Here is a 17,888-nt window from a genome sequence, read left to right as displayed (position 1 = left end):
TCACAAATGTCTGCACCATGAAGCAACAGCTTATAGACACTTGATGGCATGTGATACCATGTATATAAGTTAATATAAAGTATTGCTGTTTCTCTGCAATATTCCCTAAAAAGGCTAGTATTAATTAGTTGCCCAGATGAAATATTTTGTAAAATAACTGCAAACCTTTTGATTAAATCAGGGTTAATGCCAGCAGATATTTCAAAATTTGTGAAAAACCTTCGTGCTGTATTACCGTCGTTGGTAGTGCCAAATCCCTGTTTAACTATATCGATCAACAAACCAGTTCTTTCTCGGAATTCTTCTTGTGTCATTTTTTTTTGCTATCTTTTAACAATTCGTCATCACTTCGAGCTGACCACTTTTTAAAATCTAAATTGTGGGAAACATGTAAAATACATTCCATGCATCTTATCCACATATGAAGCGAGGACAAACCATATTTGTACATATCATCTCTGATAGGTTGCTTGGACACAAAGTCCAGGTCATTCATTTTACTCTGTAGAGTACCACATATATTACAAACCGCTGCAGAAGAAGTATTAGAAACCACGCTAGAAATTTTCCCATCAATCATAGTCATATACAAATCATGATGTATCTCAAGATTTTTTACAATTGTCGGGACAAGATTGTAGATTTCTTCATTTATGGAAGCATTTTCCTCGTGGATCAAATCGTTTGTTTCTTTTGAAATTTCAAACTAATTGGACGACATTAATTTGTTGAAGATGGAGTAGGATATTGCCATAAAATACTACCGCTATCTTCTAGCAAACGAAGCGGGACCAAACTGATCATAAACACTGAAGAATTGTCAATTTTTATGTCAGTCTGTGACTTTTGTTTATAGTTACTATGAGAAGATGACCCATAAACCCCCCATTTACTTATCAATTTTAATGACTTTGTGGTTGCAGAATCAAGCTGAATTACTTTTAAAATCCTATTAATAGTCAAATCCAGTAGCGATTGATCTTGTATTTCAACTCTAGTTTCGGTAACAGTTATATCTCCTTCTGCAGGATAACAAGTTTTTTTTTGTTTCCAGGTGCTTTTGACAAGATGGTAGCACAAAAATATTTTCTGAAGCGAGAATGAATCTCAAGTTGCGATATTGCCATTTTGATAAATTAGATGATGAGTAAAGAGCGTTTATCGTCAGGTAGACACAGTTTTACAGTTTTTTTTAGTAAACACATGCTTGTCTACTATTTCACATTTTTCTTCCTTTCGGAAGAGTCCCTTTTTGTTAGATTTATTCAATTTAGCACATAAAGCGTAAACTAGTTCCTCCTCAGAATGATCTAAAGTGTTAGAGAGCGCCTTTTCTTCTGCCTATCAGATAAATCTTTAAAAGGTTTTTTATGTGTACTAGAACTCGATTGATGCACATCTACTTCCACGGTTCCAATAATTGGAACGTCTTCCTCGGTGTTAAGATTAAAAACATTGTTTAAATCTATATTTTTAGATTTCGTCCCGACAATTTCAGATTCTAACCAATCTGAATTCTGATGCAAAAATGTCTTTTGGATTCTGCTGGAAGCAGACCATCTCTTTGATATATAGTTTGTGAAATTAAAACAAAATGATCTGATGATACTCATATGTGCGGAAGACAATTCGATGCCAATACGTTCTACAAGAATATTGTATAAATATATACTATTTTTAAAACCAGCCCACCTAATTTAAAAGCTGCGTACAAATCTAAATTTGTGAAAAATGCGGACATATTGAATGATATTCAATGAAGAAACAAAAAGAGAAAAACCAAGATATTAAACACAAATTAATTTGTAAAATGTTTTGATGAGTAAGAAATTTACGAGAGCAAGAGACAAACCAAAATGACTGACTTTGGAAGAAAAAAAAAGATTCAAAATAGAAAAAGGTGGTAGGCTGGTAAGGTGGTAGGCTGGATGAGGATTGCGGAAAACCGGGATGTCTGGCGCGAACTTGGGAAGGCCTATGTCCAGCTGTGGACTGCAATAGGCTGAGCTGACTGACCTATATCATATTACTTTTTAAATATCTTCTGTCGTCCTTTATGAGTTAGCTATAAATAAATTAGGCAAATTACGTTAGTTCTTAAAAAAATGTTTATTCATTATCATTTGAAATACGTATATTTAGTTGTATTCGCTAACAGAACAAATGTACAAGGAAATAGGTAATATGTAAGTCATTTTGTGCAAATTTGTGGCACGTTAACAATATAGGTAAATATTTTATATGTATTATAGTCTTTTTAACCGACTTCCAAAAAAGGAGGAGGTTCTCAGTGCCAATTGGTCCCATTTAAATTTATTTGAGATCTAACAACTACTTTTCGAGTTATATCTAATAATGCGTTTTAACTTGACGCTTTTTTCGTCGACCTACGTTGTATTATACCGCATAACTTTCTACTGGATGTACCGATTTTGACAATTCTTTTTTTGTTGGAAAGGGGATATCCCTAGTTTGGTACCATGATAAGGAAACCAGGATCTGATGATGGGATCCCAGAGAAATCGAGGGAAACTCTCGAAAATCCGCAACAACTTTTTACTGGGTGTACCGATTTTGATCGAAATTAATTTAATCGAAAGCTGATGTTTATCATGTGGTCACATATAAATTTTATCGAGATCTGATAACTACTTTTTGAGTTCTTTGATAACGCGTAGTTGCTTGACTATTTTTTTCGTCGATCTACGTTGTATTACTTGTCGATGTAATTGAAGTCGGTTTTTTTTTTCGTTTGCGAGCAAACACAATTATACTCTAAGCAAATGTGAATGTACTGCAAAAATTCTTGAATGTTTTAAAAAAGCCCTGTAGAGAACACTATCCTATTTAGAAGTTAACGTACATTATCCGATATATTTTCTTTGTGAATGTTCACATATTGCGGTCGCCACACGTAGGACTATAAATTTTTGTTGTTTTACGGTCGTTATGTTGAATAAAATATGCAGTAAAAGTGCAGGACTGTAGAGGCGTATTTCAGATATGAATGCATTTTGTTGTCTGCATATTCACAGCGGTTCAATTTTAGTATGGCGTAATTTTCAATGGGTATAAAAGTTGTTCTGGACGTTATGATAATTTATATTTATAATCTACTAGCTGACCCGGCCACGCGTTGCTGTGGCTAAAGTTTTTGTTATATTACATTATAGTAAACAATCTAAGAGGAACAATAAGAGAACATCAGTCACGGAGTCCACTATGCTTTTTCACACAGATGGTATTTGTAAAAAAATATGGTGATCTCAACAATGAAATTATTTACGAACAAAGACGAAATTTTATAGCGTCAACAACACATGGTAATTATGCTGTTAAAATGTAGCTTATATGACACGTTCGTAGATTTACCATAGCAGCGCCATCTATTGATTACTTACTCAACCCAGTCGAAAGGTATCGACATCTGTTAGAATCATTTGGAGTTAACAGATAATTGTGACTGTCAAATAATAACAGACAAATAATTAGCAATAAATTAAAATTGCGACTATAATTTGAGATTTAAACTATCCTATCTCTCAAGTTGGATCGAACTGCACATGGTGTGCGAATTTTATTATAATCGGTTCAGTGGTTTAGGAGTCCATTGAGGACAAACATTGTGACACGAGATTTATATATATTAAGATATCATATATTCTCAAAAATAGAAGACAAAGAAGAAGAAATATACTTTATTGTGCATATTATAAGCTAACATACATAGGTATCTTTAGAAATAAAAGTTATAAAATAGTATTATGCACAAAGGCGGTCTTATCGCTAGGTAAGCGATTTCTTCCAGACAACCTTGGGGTAGAGGAGATTTGAAAACAAAACAGAGTAGGGTCATCAAAAAGGCAACACAAAAATTAAAAACAAAGTGGATCATACAATCTAATAAAATATATATATATATATATATGTATATAGTATATAATATAAACATATAAATAAATAAATACACAAATAAATATATACTTATTACATTAATTATAAAGTAGGTAGGGTAGTAAACTATAACACCTACAAACTTGAAATTTGGTAGGTAGACTCTTTATAGAACGTAGACATCCGCTAAGAACAGATTTTACGAAACTCGACTCCTAAGGAGGTAAAACGGGGGTTACAAGTTTATATGAAAGTCCTATGTTTTTGAAGTAAGCTTCTTTCGCTCTTTAGATGTTGAGAAGGTGTCCAAACAATGTATATTTAGAAAGCAACTCCCTTTTGGGGTTAAAACGGGGGATGGTAGATTGATTACTCATCACGAAATCTCCGGAACTATAACAGCTACAAACTTGAAATTTAGCAGGTAGGTTCTTTATAGGGCGTAGACATCAGCTTAGAACTGATTTTACGAAACTCGACCCCTAAAGAGATAAAACGGGGATTGGAAGTTTGTATGAAAGTCCTATGTTTTTGAAGTAAGAGACTTGAAATTTAAAATGTACGCTGTTTAGATGGTGAGAAGGTGTCCAAATAATGTATCTTTAGAAATCAACTCTCTTTTGGAGTTAAAACAGGGGATGGTAGGTTGACATCACGAAACCTCCGATACTATAACAGCTACAATATATAATTTAATAATCTCCATATAATTTTTTTTATGTATAAAAAAAGTTTTGTGTAGTTTTTCCAATACAGCGTTTGTATTTTACCGCAATTTATTAAAAATAAGGAAAAGTACTTACCTATTGTACTGCTATTTCTTGTTTTTTGCTTACAATGAGTGCGTTTATTTTGTTTTTCCTAAAAACCTAAGAAATAAACAATGAAATTGACCTTTATATATATATATATGTATGTATGTATATACATACATATATACAAGAATTGCTCGTTTAATAGTATAAGATTTGTAAATGTGGTGTAATATTGATAAGCGAATTCTACGAGATACTGTGCAAGCACTTGACACGAAAAGTAGGCGCAAGTTGTCGCTTGAATATTTTATGTCCGGGTCGGGTCGAGTAATTTACAACTAGGAAAATAAATTAAACAAACTTGCGTTGCCATGCCAATTTCCTGGCGGATTCGTCTCCTTAACTATGTCCGGAAATATAAACTAGAGTACAATTACAGTAGGCATTAATTTCTGATATATATTAAAGCAATATTAGAATAAAAATTTTTTTTTTAAAAGAATTACTAGAGACTAGCTTAAGATCGCGTGAAAATTTCGAGATTAAAAATGTGAAACTTGTGATTCGGAGTGAGCCTACCTAAATTTTTTTAATCTATTCATACAATATAAATAGTTGGTGCGAATGTATAATATGTATCACTGAACCAGGGAAATTAACGTAGAAATGCGTCATAGCAAAATATTAAAAATAAAAGTAACAAACATAACATTATTGAAATTAAAAATACTTTTAGTTTTGTGTTAATTAATTCACGCGAATATAATTACTTAGTTTGTCGTAAACACATTAATTTTATTTAGAATTATATTTAGTACTAACTGTGCTCCGCGGCTTCACATGTGTTAATTTAAGGGAAAAATAGCATAAAGCCTTCCTCGGTAAATGGACTATCCAACAGAAAAACAATTTTTCAATGCGAACCAGTAGTTCTTGAGATTAGCGCGTTTATACTAAAAAACAAACTTTTCAGTTTTATAATATCAGTATAGATGTATGTATATATTTGCTCTCAAAAATTGTTGTATTTAATAGAAAACGTTTGGTTATTTCATATCTATCTGCGCCGTAGGTATATGGGCGCGGTAAATACGGGTTTTCGCGCGTAAATCCCGATTTTGCATGAATTCTGGGATAAAAAGTAGCCTATATGTTGCTCCACAACCTTCCTTATTTTCTAGTGAAAGTCCCATAAGAATCGGTTCAGCCGTTCCGAAGATTAACCCGGACAAACAGAAAGACAGATAAACAGACAACAACTATTTTTAAATAGTTTTTTGGTGTTTGAGTATCGTGTAAATAACTATATGCACTTGAAAGACAGTTATTTTGAAATCACAGATAGACACTTCGATTTTATTTATATGTATAGATTTAAGAATTTGACAAATAGGTGTGACTTATTTTCTATGATATACTCGTATAATATATGTGGGTGTGATGTGATGTAAGGCCCTTGTGTTGTAAATATAAGTCCCTTGGGTTAAATTTTTTATGGTATTTTTTTACAGTAGGTATATAAATATTGTTTTTTAATAAAAATAGAAAAGAAATTTACTAGTATAATAAAAAACAAACCTCACGAATTTTTTTAGGAAATCAACAATTTACAGAAAGGAATCAATGCGGATTGGAAATCGGAACCATGGGGAGACGTTAAAACGCAGTTAAATCGCTTCGAAAAGAAAATGACACTCCGAAGTCATCTGTAAAGGACCTTATTAGCAGATTGAGTATAGTTGAATAGTTCTGAAGATCGAGTAACTTAGAAGTAAAGGTCTAGCAGAACACTAGGCTGAAAATCTATTTGACATTAATACAATTGTGGATGGAAGGGTTGGAAGAGGTAGACCTAAGCGGACGTTCCGAGACCAAATAAGGGACGTCTTGAAAAAAGGCACAAGAGTACCCTAAACCGAAGAGCATGTATGAAGGTAATAATGAAAGTGGACGTAGCAAGTGGAAAGAAATGGTCTCTGCCTGCCCCTACGTGAAAGAGTCGTGATTATATGTATGTATGTACAAAGATAAAAAACTAACAGGAAACAACAATCCCGAAGTAGATATCAATAAAGTGTACAAGGATAGCCGAGATAAGGCCGAAAAGTGCCTACTCATGTTCAATTATTGCTAACTTTTCCAGTCCCCGTATCAGAAATATTTTTGGCAGTCGTACTATAATTCGATGAGAAAAACAAAGAGAAACTTAACACAAGCCACTCTGGACACGGCGGTGATATAAAACCAATCTACGTTGTCGAGCACGTGACTCCGGTATTTAAGAAAATACACACACTTGCTAGATCGACAACCAAAAAACTGAAGTACTAATTCGTTTGGTTGAAGAATAATCGTGTTTATCTAAGGAAAACCGAAGACTTAAGTTATTGCAGTGCGAAATATCGAACAGTTGGAAGAACTGACATCTTAGTTATCTCTTTAGATCTACATATATACATTTGTATTTTTTATAGTTGGCTTAATTATTGCCTTTAACCGTTTTTATGAATATACGAGTATAATCAAAATGTTAAGGGCATCCGTAGGAAAAAAACAAGAGTTTACCTCTATATTTTATCTAATGACTATGATATTTTATTTTTTACACTTGACTCTACAGCAGTGTAATCAATTCAAACATTACCATCAATGAAGTAAACCAAAAGTTGAAAAGATTGAGATGTTTCATCTTTAATAAATCTCTCCAAACCAGAGTTTTTCCCGATATGTGGAAACTAGCAAAAATCGTGCAAATTTACAAAAAAGATGGCCGTGATAGCGTATCTAACTATAGGCCCATCTCTATACTCTCGGCCGTGCCAAAGGTCTTCGAGTACCTGATACGTCCTGATACCGATGTCATATCGCGCCATGTACTTCATAGGCTCGCCACAAATTTAAGCAATTTTATTAATTACATAATTCTTTTGGTAGACGAAGACTGGTGGATGTTATGTACACTGAATTTTCGAAGGCATTTGACAAAGTAAACCACAAAGTATTAGTAACAAATATATCTGCTTTAATGAAAAGGTAATACTCTTCTCTCGTAGCTAATCGTTCCGCCATTAACAACACGGAATTGCCGCGCCAGAGTTTCAATATATCATCTCGTTTACCATGTTATCTCATTTCTTTGCTCAAGCATACACGATACAGAACCTTGGATACCAATCCCTAATACCGATATGTAGGCAATATTAGGGAACTTAGCACGAAAGATAGGTCCATTGATCTATTTAGCAACAACATTACTAAATTAAAAAATAAAATATAAATGGCATTACTTTATGACGGTAAGTTTGTATCAAATTCTAGTTGTCTTGTTATTTTACAACCTGTATTTGTTATTCTTGAATCGGTCTAGGCTTCCTAAACTTAAAAAGATCCAAATGTTAATCTTGCCGCTTTTATTTGTCAACTAAAATATTACGTTATCTTAGTTTTAGGTTTATTTCAATCAATCAATCATTACAGCCTATACAGTCCACTGCTGGACATAGGCCTCCACAAGTTTACGTCAAAAAAAACGTGAACTCATGTGTTTTGCCCATAATCACCACGCTGGGCAGGCGGGTTGGTGACCGCAGTACTGGCTTTGTCGCTCCGAAGACGCTGCTGCCTGTCTTTAAAAAATATGTTAAGATTTAACAACCTATAAGTGAAATTATATGTATTTTTAAACCTAAGGAATGGTAATTGTTGTGTCATACAATACACATAAAATTCTGTTGGTGATTCATGTAATAGATAAAAATAATAGTATTTTTAAACTAATTATTAAAAAAATGGAATTAAGAATGGTATGGTATTAAGGATGGCTTTAGAATTTTTTATAATAGACTTATCTATCTACCTATACATCCAGTTCAAAAGTTGTTTTGAAATTGTGTTCGGTAATAATAGTCGGTTTTACTAATGGGGACCAGGTACTTTGAACTCTCAGCACGAAATTTCAAATTCTTTTAAAAATAGCCCGTAGTAGGTAGCTCGTTGGCGCAGTTTGTAGTGAGCCTGGTTTCTGCTCCGAGGGTTGTGGGTTCGATTCCCACCTCGAGTCTGGGTCTAATATATGTATTATTTATAAGTACAATACCAGTCTACCAGTCGGGTGTTACCTATAAACAAGCATTAAGTTGCTTACTTTAGGAACAGACGACCGTGTGTGTCTTGTGTAGATATTTAATTGTTTATTTTAATAATGTTGTCATTTCACCGTAAAAATCCATTAGTATTTGTTTAAAAAATAACTGTGTTTGCTCGCAAACGAAAAAAAAAAACGACTTCAGTTACATCGACAAGTAATACAACGTAAGTAGACGAAAAAATAGTCAAGTAAATACGCGTTATCAAAGATTACTCAAGAATTTAATAAGGTCTCGATAAAATTTAAATGTGACCACATGATAAACATCAGTTTTCGATTAAATTAAAAATCATCGAAATCGTTACACCCAGTAAAAAGTTATGCGGTATAATACAACGTAGGTCGAAGAAAAAATAGTCAAGTAAAAACGCATTATTAAATATAACTCGAAAAGTAGTTGTTAGATCTCAAATAAATTTAAATGGGACTAAATGACACGCACCACCTTTCGATTATTTTTTTTATCGAAATCGGTCTACCCAGTAAAAAGTTCTGACATACATTAAAAAAATACAGTCGTATTGAGAACCTCCTCTTTTTTTGGAAGTTGGATCTATTGATCACTAGTGCATATGCAGGGGAGTGTGAATTGAAAGCTATTGAAAGCACGTTTTATTATCGTCATACATTGTCAGTCTTTATTTTTATTCTACCCCTGTCCAACTAAGTACTAGTAGAAGTAAAGTTCATGCAATTGTACTTTTATTATAGCTTATTAAACTAGTTTAAACACTAGTAGTCATCTCTTGTAATTAATATTCAATATAAAAGTGGTCAACAATATAAACTGGACCCCAAAGTAAAAGGGTTGATTAGAAGATCTTCAATATTTCCAAAAGTACCTGATCTAGAACTGTATGAACTTAAGACTAAATTAAAGAATATTTTAATATGGTGAAATGAAAATTAAAAAAGAATGAATTCAAGCTTTTTATTTTTAATAAATGTAAAGTATAGAAAATGCGTAGTTTTCCCAATGTTTTCGTAAATGTAGATTTGTCACAGATGTGCTCCTTTCACGTATTTTAGTACATGTGAGATATTGAAGATTTCCTAACCAATCCTTTTTCTTAGTGGTCCAGTGTATTTATAAAATAAATATTATAAAAATAATTCAAACATACATAAGTGGTCCAGTGTATTTATAAAATAAATATTATAAAAATAATTCAAACATACATAATGTGCTTAAATAATTGTTAAAACACACACACACACATAATAATCATTACTAATATTTTTATAAGCTATAATAATATCAAAATCCTCATTGTTCTGTATATCTACAATTGTGTGAAAAAAACATCACATCAACGTAGTTATTTCATGTATTATTCACGCATCAGTGTGGCGTGTTTACATAGCGAGTTTTACATATTGCTAAAGTTATGCTTAGAAGGAATTATACAACATTTTAGTAAAGAAGAGGTAATTAAAGTCAATTTCAATGGTTGCTACAATATTTACCACAAATATATTGCATACAATATATTAGACCGTCTTATTAAGAATAACTAAATATTGCAAGCACAACGGACAGAGAGTGCTGTGTGGCTACGGCACTAAAGAATTTAGCCACCCCCTCTCTTCCCGTGGGTGTCGTAAGAGGCGACTAAGGGATAACACAGTTCCGCTACCACCTTGGAACTTAAAAAGCCGACCGATGGCGGGATAACCATCCAACTGCTGGCTTTGAAATACACTGGCCGAAGACAGGCAGCAGCGTCTTCGGTGCGACAAAGCCAGTACTGCGGTCACCATCCCGCCCCCAGCGTGGTGACTATGGGCAAAACACATGAGTTTACGTTATTTTTGGCGTAAACTTGTGGAGGCCTATGTCCAGCAGTGGACGGTATAGGCTGTAATGATGAACGGACAGAGAAGTTCTGAATTTGGAGTCCTAAAACATACGCGAGACATTCACAAACACCCAGACAAATCCTTCTATGGTTCTTAAAGTAATTATAAATAGAGGGATCGAATCCGCGATCATGAACGTAACAGCCAGCTGCTGAAACTACTGCGTCATTACTCAGATACTTACTCTTAAAAATATAAATTTTAGATTTTCAAAACCATAATTTAGTCTTGCATGTCTATGTCTTTCCATGTAAAAAAAAAAAATAATTTAGCATTTCGAAATCATGCGTACATCTTATCATTTTATACGTATAGTTATTAATATCTTATGCTAAAAGTATTAACTTTTATTTACCAAAACTACTTACTTTTAACTTACTACTAAACTTACTTTTGAATAAATAAATTGAAAATTATAAAAAAGACAGAAAAATATTGATTAAATTAAAGTAATTTCTGTCTCGAAATTCGAGTTGCTGTATAATTGCGTGTGAGAAAACATATGTCTAGAAGGTTTACATGAAAGAAACAGAATAAAATATTAACGACGTCTGACGTTTGTTTTCTTTACCTTGTTTCTAACTACGTACTCGTACGTTTTGAAATAACGATGTTATTGGTTCCCTTATAACAAATACTCGATATTAACGTCAAGTAATAGCACTTCAACGAAATTTAGTATCTATACTTACAACATTATATTACTAAAATTGACCGAGAATATTTAATTATATTTTGTGGTAAACTATAAAAAGTCATTTCAAACAAAAAAGCGACATAATTAAATCTTTTTATAAGTACAAATATTTAACTTAAATTATCAGAAATGTATCGAAACTGAAAGTTTATAGAGATTAGTTAAAAATTTAAAACATAATAAGTAGGTACGTTATACGGAAAAGGGGTTCAGTACGTATTGTCGTAGTTACAAAGTGGACGAAGCATTTAACTTATTAAACATCCGTAACCATAATCGATATAATGTTATTTCCGACCACTTATACTTTAAAGTTTAGATAATTTTTTAAATATGTTCAAGCATGAGGCGGTTGCACATCTCGAGGTGTCTTGTTTGAACTCGGTATTTTGATGCTATAAACCATCTTATTTTTGGTATTCTTTCTTACTCGCATTCTAGAAAGTGAGATATATGTAGGTCTGTGTTATTATTACGAATAATGTTCGTTTTTCATACTAAAAGGATTAACAAAATCTTTTAAAGAAAAGGAATTTTTAAAAATGGCGATTTTTCGTGTTATTAGGGAAATAGAAAATAATGTATATATCAGGAAACAGTTACGACGTGTATAAAAATTGAGTTATATTTAATATAGGTATACCTTTTATTCATTTATATCAAACATTAGTGACACGAACAGATCGTTTAATCAGACACTATGACTAAATAGATTTTGTCCACGGACACAAATATACTGGTAGGTCAAGGTCGACCATCGATTTATGATATTTTGAAAACGTAGGTTATCTGGATAACTTTCTGCTTAGTTTATACATATTCTTGTATTCTTTGTTCAATGTTTGACCATTTGTTAATAACAAAATAATGTAAATAATAATAAAAGTTAACAGATAAAATCATATACTTCGAATACATTTTTATATATTTGCTTTGTTGCTTTTTAACAAAATTTAAGTGCTTAAGAGTAACGAATATGAAGTAAACGAAGTAGGTATTTTTCATGACAAAAATGTTTATTGTATTATTATTTATTGGATGTAAACTCACCACTTAGCATAATGAAAGCCGGAACACTCAGCAAAAGTAATCTCGAAGTAGAACCACAAAACTTTGTTCGCGCCATCTGATACCAAAGGGTAATAGAAAATGAATATTTAATCTCTACTTATACTACTTTCTACTATACTAATTAATGTAAAATAATGATTAATATTCATGAAATGAAATAATTGTATATTAAAATAGCTTAATATTCGTTTCCAAATTTATTAAAAAGGTTTAAAAATTATATTTTATTATTTTACCTTACTTGATATTTAAAAAAAGGTTATTTTTTGTCTATGAGACAATAGGACGTAACTGCACGCGTGGCTACGCACGGACTGCACGGCGCTGTAGCTCGTAGAGGTGTGACGTAGCAGTCTTGTGTGACGTGCTAGCTAGCTATAAATACACTACACTAGTAAGACAGTCGGAAGTTACATTAACATTATTTATTTCATTATCTTTCCTTATCATAATTTTAACTATATGGGTTATATGTATACTATAGGGTTATATGTATTTTTTAACGCCAAATCATAATAAAATAAAAAATAAATAATTTATCTAAAAATTAAAAAAAAATTTAGGGTTGTACTACCCTTAACATTTAGGGGGATGAAAAATAGATGTTGTTCGATTCTCAGACCTACCCAATATGCACACAAATTTTCATGAGAATCGGTCAAGCCGTTTCGGAGGAGTTTAACTACAAACACCGCGACACGAGAATTTTATATATTAGATTTATATAATACTATTTTGTGTGTCAGCTATATATATTTTTTCGGTATGTGTATTTATGTATATGTTGTGTGTGAGTATATGTTTACGCGTCTGTATGTACGTATATGTCTATATATGTGTGTGTGTGTGTGTGTGTGTGTGTGCGCGTATATATGTATATATATTTCAATGAACTAATGTTTTCTTTTGTACGTCTACCTACTTTATTTTCTGTCTGTATCCGTTCCTTTCTGGGTACGCTGGAAGAAATCTCTTACAGGGATAAGCACACCCATTAAACGTGAGTCTCCATGACAAAACATTTTATGTATATAATTTTGTACGTATAAAAATTGTTAAATAAAATAAATAATTTGTAGTATGTTAGACTCGGGAATACGTAGTGGAAACTATGTAAGGGACTGATTGCCTTTCTTTAAATAGGTTTTATAAAAGTAATAGTAAAATAAGTTGTCTATATTAATAAAAATGAATGTTGCTAAGCGCACAACTCGAGAATGGTTCGGCTAAATTATTTTTTGTATGTTCCTTAAGGCCTACCGAACGTTTTAATACAAAAAAAATACAAAAAAATAAAATAAAAAGAAATCAATTTTTAACCGACTCCAAAAAGAGAAGGAGGTTACTCAATTTAACCGTTTTGCAACGAAGTTCCTTACGGCAGGCTTGACATTTGGCTGGGCGACCGAACTGAAAAAAATGTGATTCTAAAACCGTACGAAAAATATATAACCGAAATGACGTAATATCAGTCACACGACTGTATAATATGACGTTTGTAAAACTAAGATATTACTAGTAAACTTTTTTTAAAATTATTTATGTAATTTTATACTATATATAAAGACATGCTATTTATTTTATTTAATAGTTTGAATTATTATTATTGTTATTATTATTTTGTTTGATTTATTTTATTTTACGGTATTTGTTATTTTCTAAAATACTAAATTTCCTAAATACTTTTATGTATTCAATTAAAACCACCAACATAATTTAAAAAAAAAAACAAGAACTAGAAAATATATGTAAAATTCAATATATTTTTTTTTTCAAATTGTGTTGCTTCTATACTATCCGAAGGAACTTTGTTCCTTCCTGGTGTCCCATGACACTACATAATTTTTATTTTTTTTATGTATGTTCGGGGATAACTCCGTCGTTTATGAACCGATTTTAATAATTCTTTTTTCGTTGGAAAGGAGATATCTCTAGTTTGGTACCATGATAAGTAAACCAGGATCTGATGATGGAATCCCAGAGAAATCGAGGGAAACTCTCGAAAATGATCAAAATCGGTACACCTGTAAAAAGTTATGCGGATTTTCGAGTTTTCCTCGATTTCGACACAAGAAGTTAGCATTTCAGGTAACATATTAAATCTTGTCGTAGTCCTAGTTTCATTAAGAACTTATACGACACGCAAGTGAAGATGAATAGAGGAAACTCTTTAATTACTACAATTAAGTTCAGTACTGGTGGGTACGTGCATTTAAACTCCTCTTTCGTCTTATATATTCGTCTAATTGTTTTATTTTATTTGGATACCTTACAGCTTACAATAACTATAACTAATAAAGAATATTGAGTAATCTCCTCCTTTTTTGAAGTCGGTTAAAAAATGTTTGTTCGAAATGGACAGCTGCAGTCTTTAGTATGAGTACTGAGGCCAAGTTTACGATCAAGAAATGTTATGTCTGTTAGTCATTACGAACTTCGTCCTATTATGTATATAAAGCAGTAACTATTTAGATAAAAGCGGGTAAAACTGTTTCGGTTACCTAGTTTATAGCAATGGAAGGGAATATTTCTTAATGTTATTCGTGTGTAAATTGTGCAATTTTTAATGTGTAATTATCTGGTCAAAGTAATTTGATTTAAAAGTTCACGGTAACAATGATAAAGTTAAAAGTAGGGTAAAGGAAGAGCTCGTTAGTAAATTCTTTACGTTAGGTTGTAGATATTGTAGTGTGGTATTGTGATGTAGGTCATCGGCGCATCGTGAAGTCTGCAATGCGACGCTGCCTTGTTTCCGCATCATTCATATTATTATGCACTTTGGTAAAAGAACAACTTCTCTTAAAAAGAAGTGCATGTCGTTCCTGACTTTATGATGTGTATAATAATTGCCTTGAGAGATGTCTTTTTTAATGCGTTTATCGCGTCAAAAGAAAAACGTAGTTGGGACATAAAATGAAAACGTAAGTCTTTTTAACATAAATGTGGCATTCGTATAACATATCATTATCACATTAATCATATTTTAACATTTAAATGTAATACTCGTGCATTCCGTTAGTGAATTAAAAATATTGTTTTCGTGAAACATAAATTTATTTTTAACTGAAACATTAATTACATTTGAACTTATGTCGTTTCAAAATAATACAATATTAAAAGAGATAAATATACACAACCTGCCGACGAGGATATCTCATGTAAAGTTGTAAAAGGTGTTTTAAAATATCAGAAGGGGAGCAGCGTCGAGATTTATTTAAAGGTTAGGCGGGACGGCATTTCATCTTCATTTCGTATACCTTCAGGTGACACTGCTGTTATGCGGACCCGAATAAATGTCTCTATTTGTATAGATTTGTAATTTCTGCCGAGGGGTTGGCACCAGGCTGTTATATGTTTGGTTATCAAACTGGTAGCAATGTTATTAGTCAAATCGGTATTAAATTGAAGCGAAGAACAGGCAATGATGTGTTTACTGAGTAGACTATACTTATCCAGTTTAATATTATAATTTTTTTATTGAATTGGAGTATTTTGTGCATTTTTAAACTGTTATATTGGCATGAACATCTTTCAATTTTTTTTGTATAAGAATTGTGTAAGCATTAAAGTATCTTGATTTATTTAAATGTGAATGTTGTTTTTTTGCAGAATTTGTATAAAACGAGTTTTTATGTTAATTTTTTTATATAATAAATATATGATGTTTAATTAAATTAAACAAAAATTATGTTAAGATTTTATTCCTCGTAATACCTATAAAGTTTATGAACAAAATCAACGACGAAGTAAATATAACGTTATACCTACATTTTAAAAAGATATGAAGAAAACATTATTTCTATGACTGGTGTTATTGTACATTCATATTGTACTAAACCTAAAATCACTATCTGGACAGTTTTAATATTTTTAATTCATTCTTCTACTACAGTTATGAAATGATAGATACTGTATCTTTATCTCAACGTATTCAATTCAATAAATTTTGGTTATACCGAATATACGGCGAGTAGTGATCATTTCAATGTGTTAACAACGATACATGTTCAAATATTCGCTGCTACAGAGACTATATTTTCGGTAAGATCGTTTCGCTCGGGAAAAAGACTAAACGATCCCACGAGAACACAATATATTCAGTAATACTTTTAGTCCATATATTTTTATGTTAAAGCTCGAACCAAGAACTCGACTTTGTCTATGTTGAAATAGTTTTTTTATATGATCTAGAAATCACCTTGAAGATTTTGTATCATAAACTAAAGGCTAAATGTAGTTACACAATGGTCTCTAAACAATAGAGTTCATATGTAACGTACGTAGTTAACGTACGTTTATGTAATGGTAACAAAAATAGCTATAAAAAGGTTTCAACGTATATTTTGTTTCAAAAATAAAATATAAGATGTTAGGTATTACATATTTTGAATAGGAAATTCGCTGCATATTCTACAATGTACATACATATTGCCCAATTGATGGCGTTGATCGTACATGCAAATCATTTATTTATCGACTATGAAGTCTCCGCAGTTATTATATTATTGCACGCGGTCCCCATCGCCCCTCGTCTATCTGTGTTGTCATGCCAAAAATAACCATCTCCTGCCGCTTATTTATATTTTTCCACTTTTTGTCCTTAAGCTCGCAGAGTCTTTCATTTCGTCAGGCAAAGGTAATTTTTCTTTGTGTCTGTCCTAAATTGACAGACATAAACGACTCGTTATTGTGTTTTAACTGAACGGTAAGTCAGGTGATCGTATATAATAAATTAATGTGAGCGCCATATCTATACTAATATCATAGAGGTAAAGTATCTAACTTTGTTTGTTTGTTTGTAGGGAAACTTGTAAATACTGATCCGATCATAAAAATTCTTATTTAATTTCTTGTGTAATTTAATTCTTATTTCATAAAAGCTACACTATTCAGGAGTGATAAAGGCTATATTTTATTTTAATTGAACAAAAAGTTCATTGAAAAATAAAAGTATATGTAAATCAAGTCGGAGAAAAGCGGGCGAGATGTAATGCTTTACCGGCGTGCGCTGACTAAACGGTTCAGTATAGACGAACATAATGTTCACCAAAAAGGTTGATCTTTATTAGTTCTACAAAAAAGTCCATGGTACTGTATAGCTAACTTTTATATATGAATGACTTCTAAGGTTTATTTTTGTTAAAATGAAGAAAGAAATTTTATGTGAAGTTGAGATGTCTTTTTTATGACCAAAACATGAGACTTTATCAAAGGAAATGATTTTATGAAGCTAAAATTTGGCCGTTAAAGTATGTTATTTGACTGTGTAGGAGATAATTTAAAATAATAAATTCGCGACATTATTGCGATTTTGTTCATCGCTGGAGGCGAATGCTGCCGCACACCGCTGTTGCGCGGCGGGAAAATTGGGAAGATACAACTCACCTACCATAAACGAAGTTGCTGTTCTGATAGTACATACAGACAAAAACCTAGGGTTATATATAGTACTTCATTGCAAAGG

The 17,888-nt window shown here is 31.9% G+C and overlaps 1 protein-coding gene across 1 annotated transcript in view; it reads right to left on the bottom strand.

Annotated features, from left to right (window-relative positions):
• Positions 1-17,888, bottom strand: part of LOC123663838 — a 31,186-nt gene that overhangs the window by 3,044 nt on the left and 10,254 nt on the right. Inside the window, exons 2-3 of the mRNA XM_045598472.1 lie at positions 12,661-12,799; positions 12,404-12,479 (exon numbers count right to left, since the gene is read on the bottom strand). Of these exons, the coding sequence (XP_045454428.1) occupies positions 12,404-12,479 (76 nt within the window). The 5' untranslated portion in view covers positions 12,661-12,799. The remainder of the gene's footprint in view (positions 1-12,403; positions 12,480-12,660; positions 12,800-17,888) is intronic.

This window comes from Melitaea cinxia, chromosome 21 (genome assembly GCF_905220565.1).
Source record: "Melitaea cinxia chromosome 21, ilMelCinx1.1, whole genome shotgun sequence".
Classification (NCBI taxonomy): Eukaryota; Metazoa; Arthropoda; class Insecta; order Lepidoptera; family Nymphalidae; genus Melitaea; species Melitaea cinxia.
Note: the sequence above shows the minus strand (reverse complement) of the source record. Positions and strands in the feature narration are given on the sequence as shown.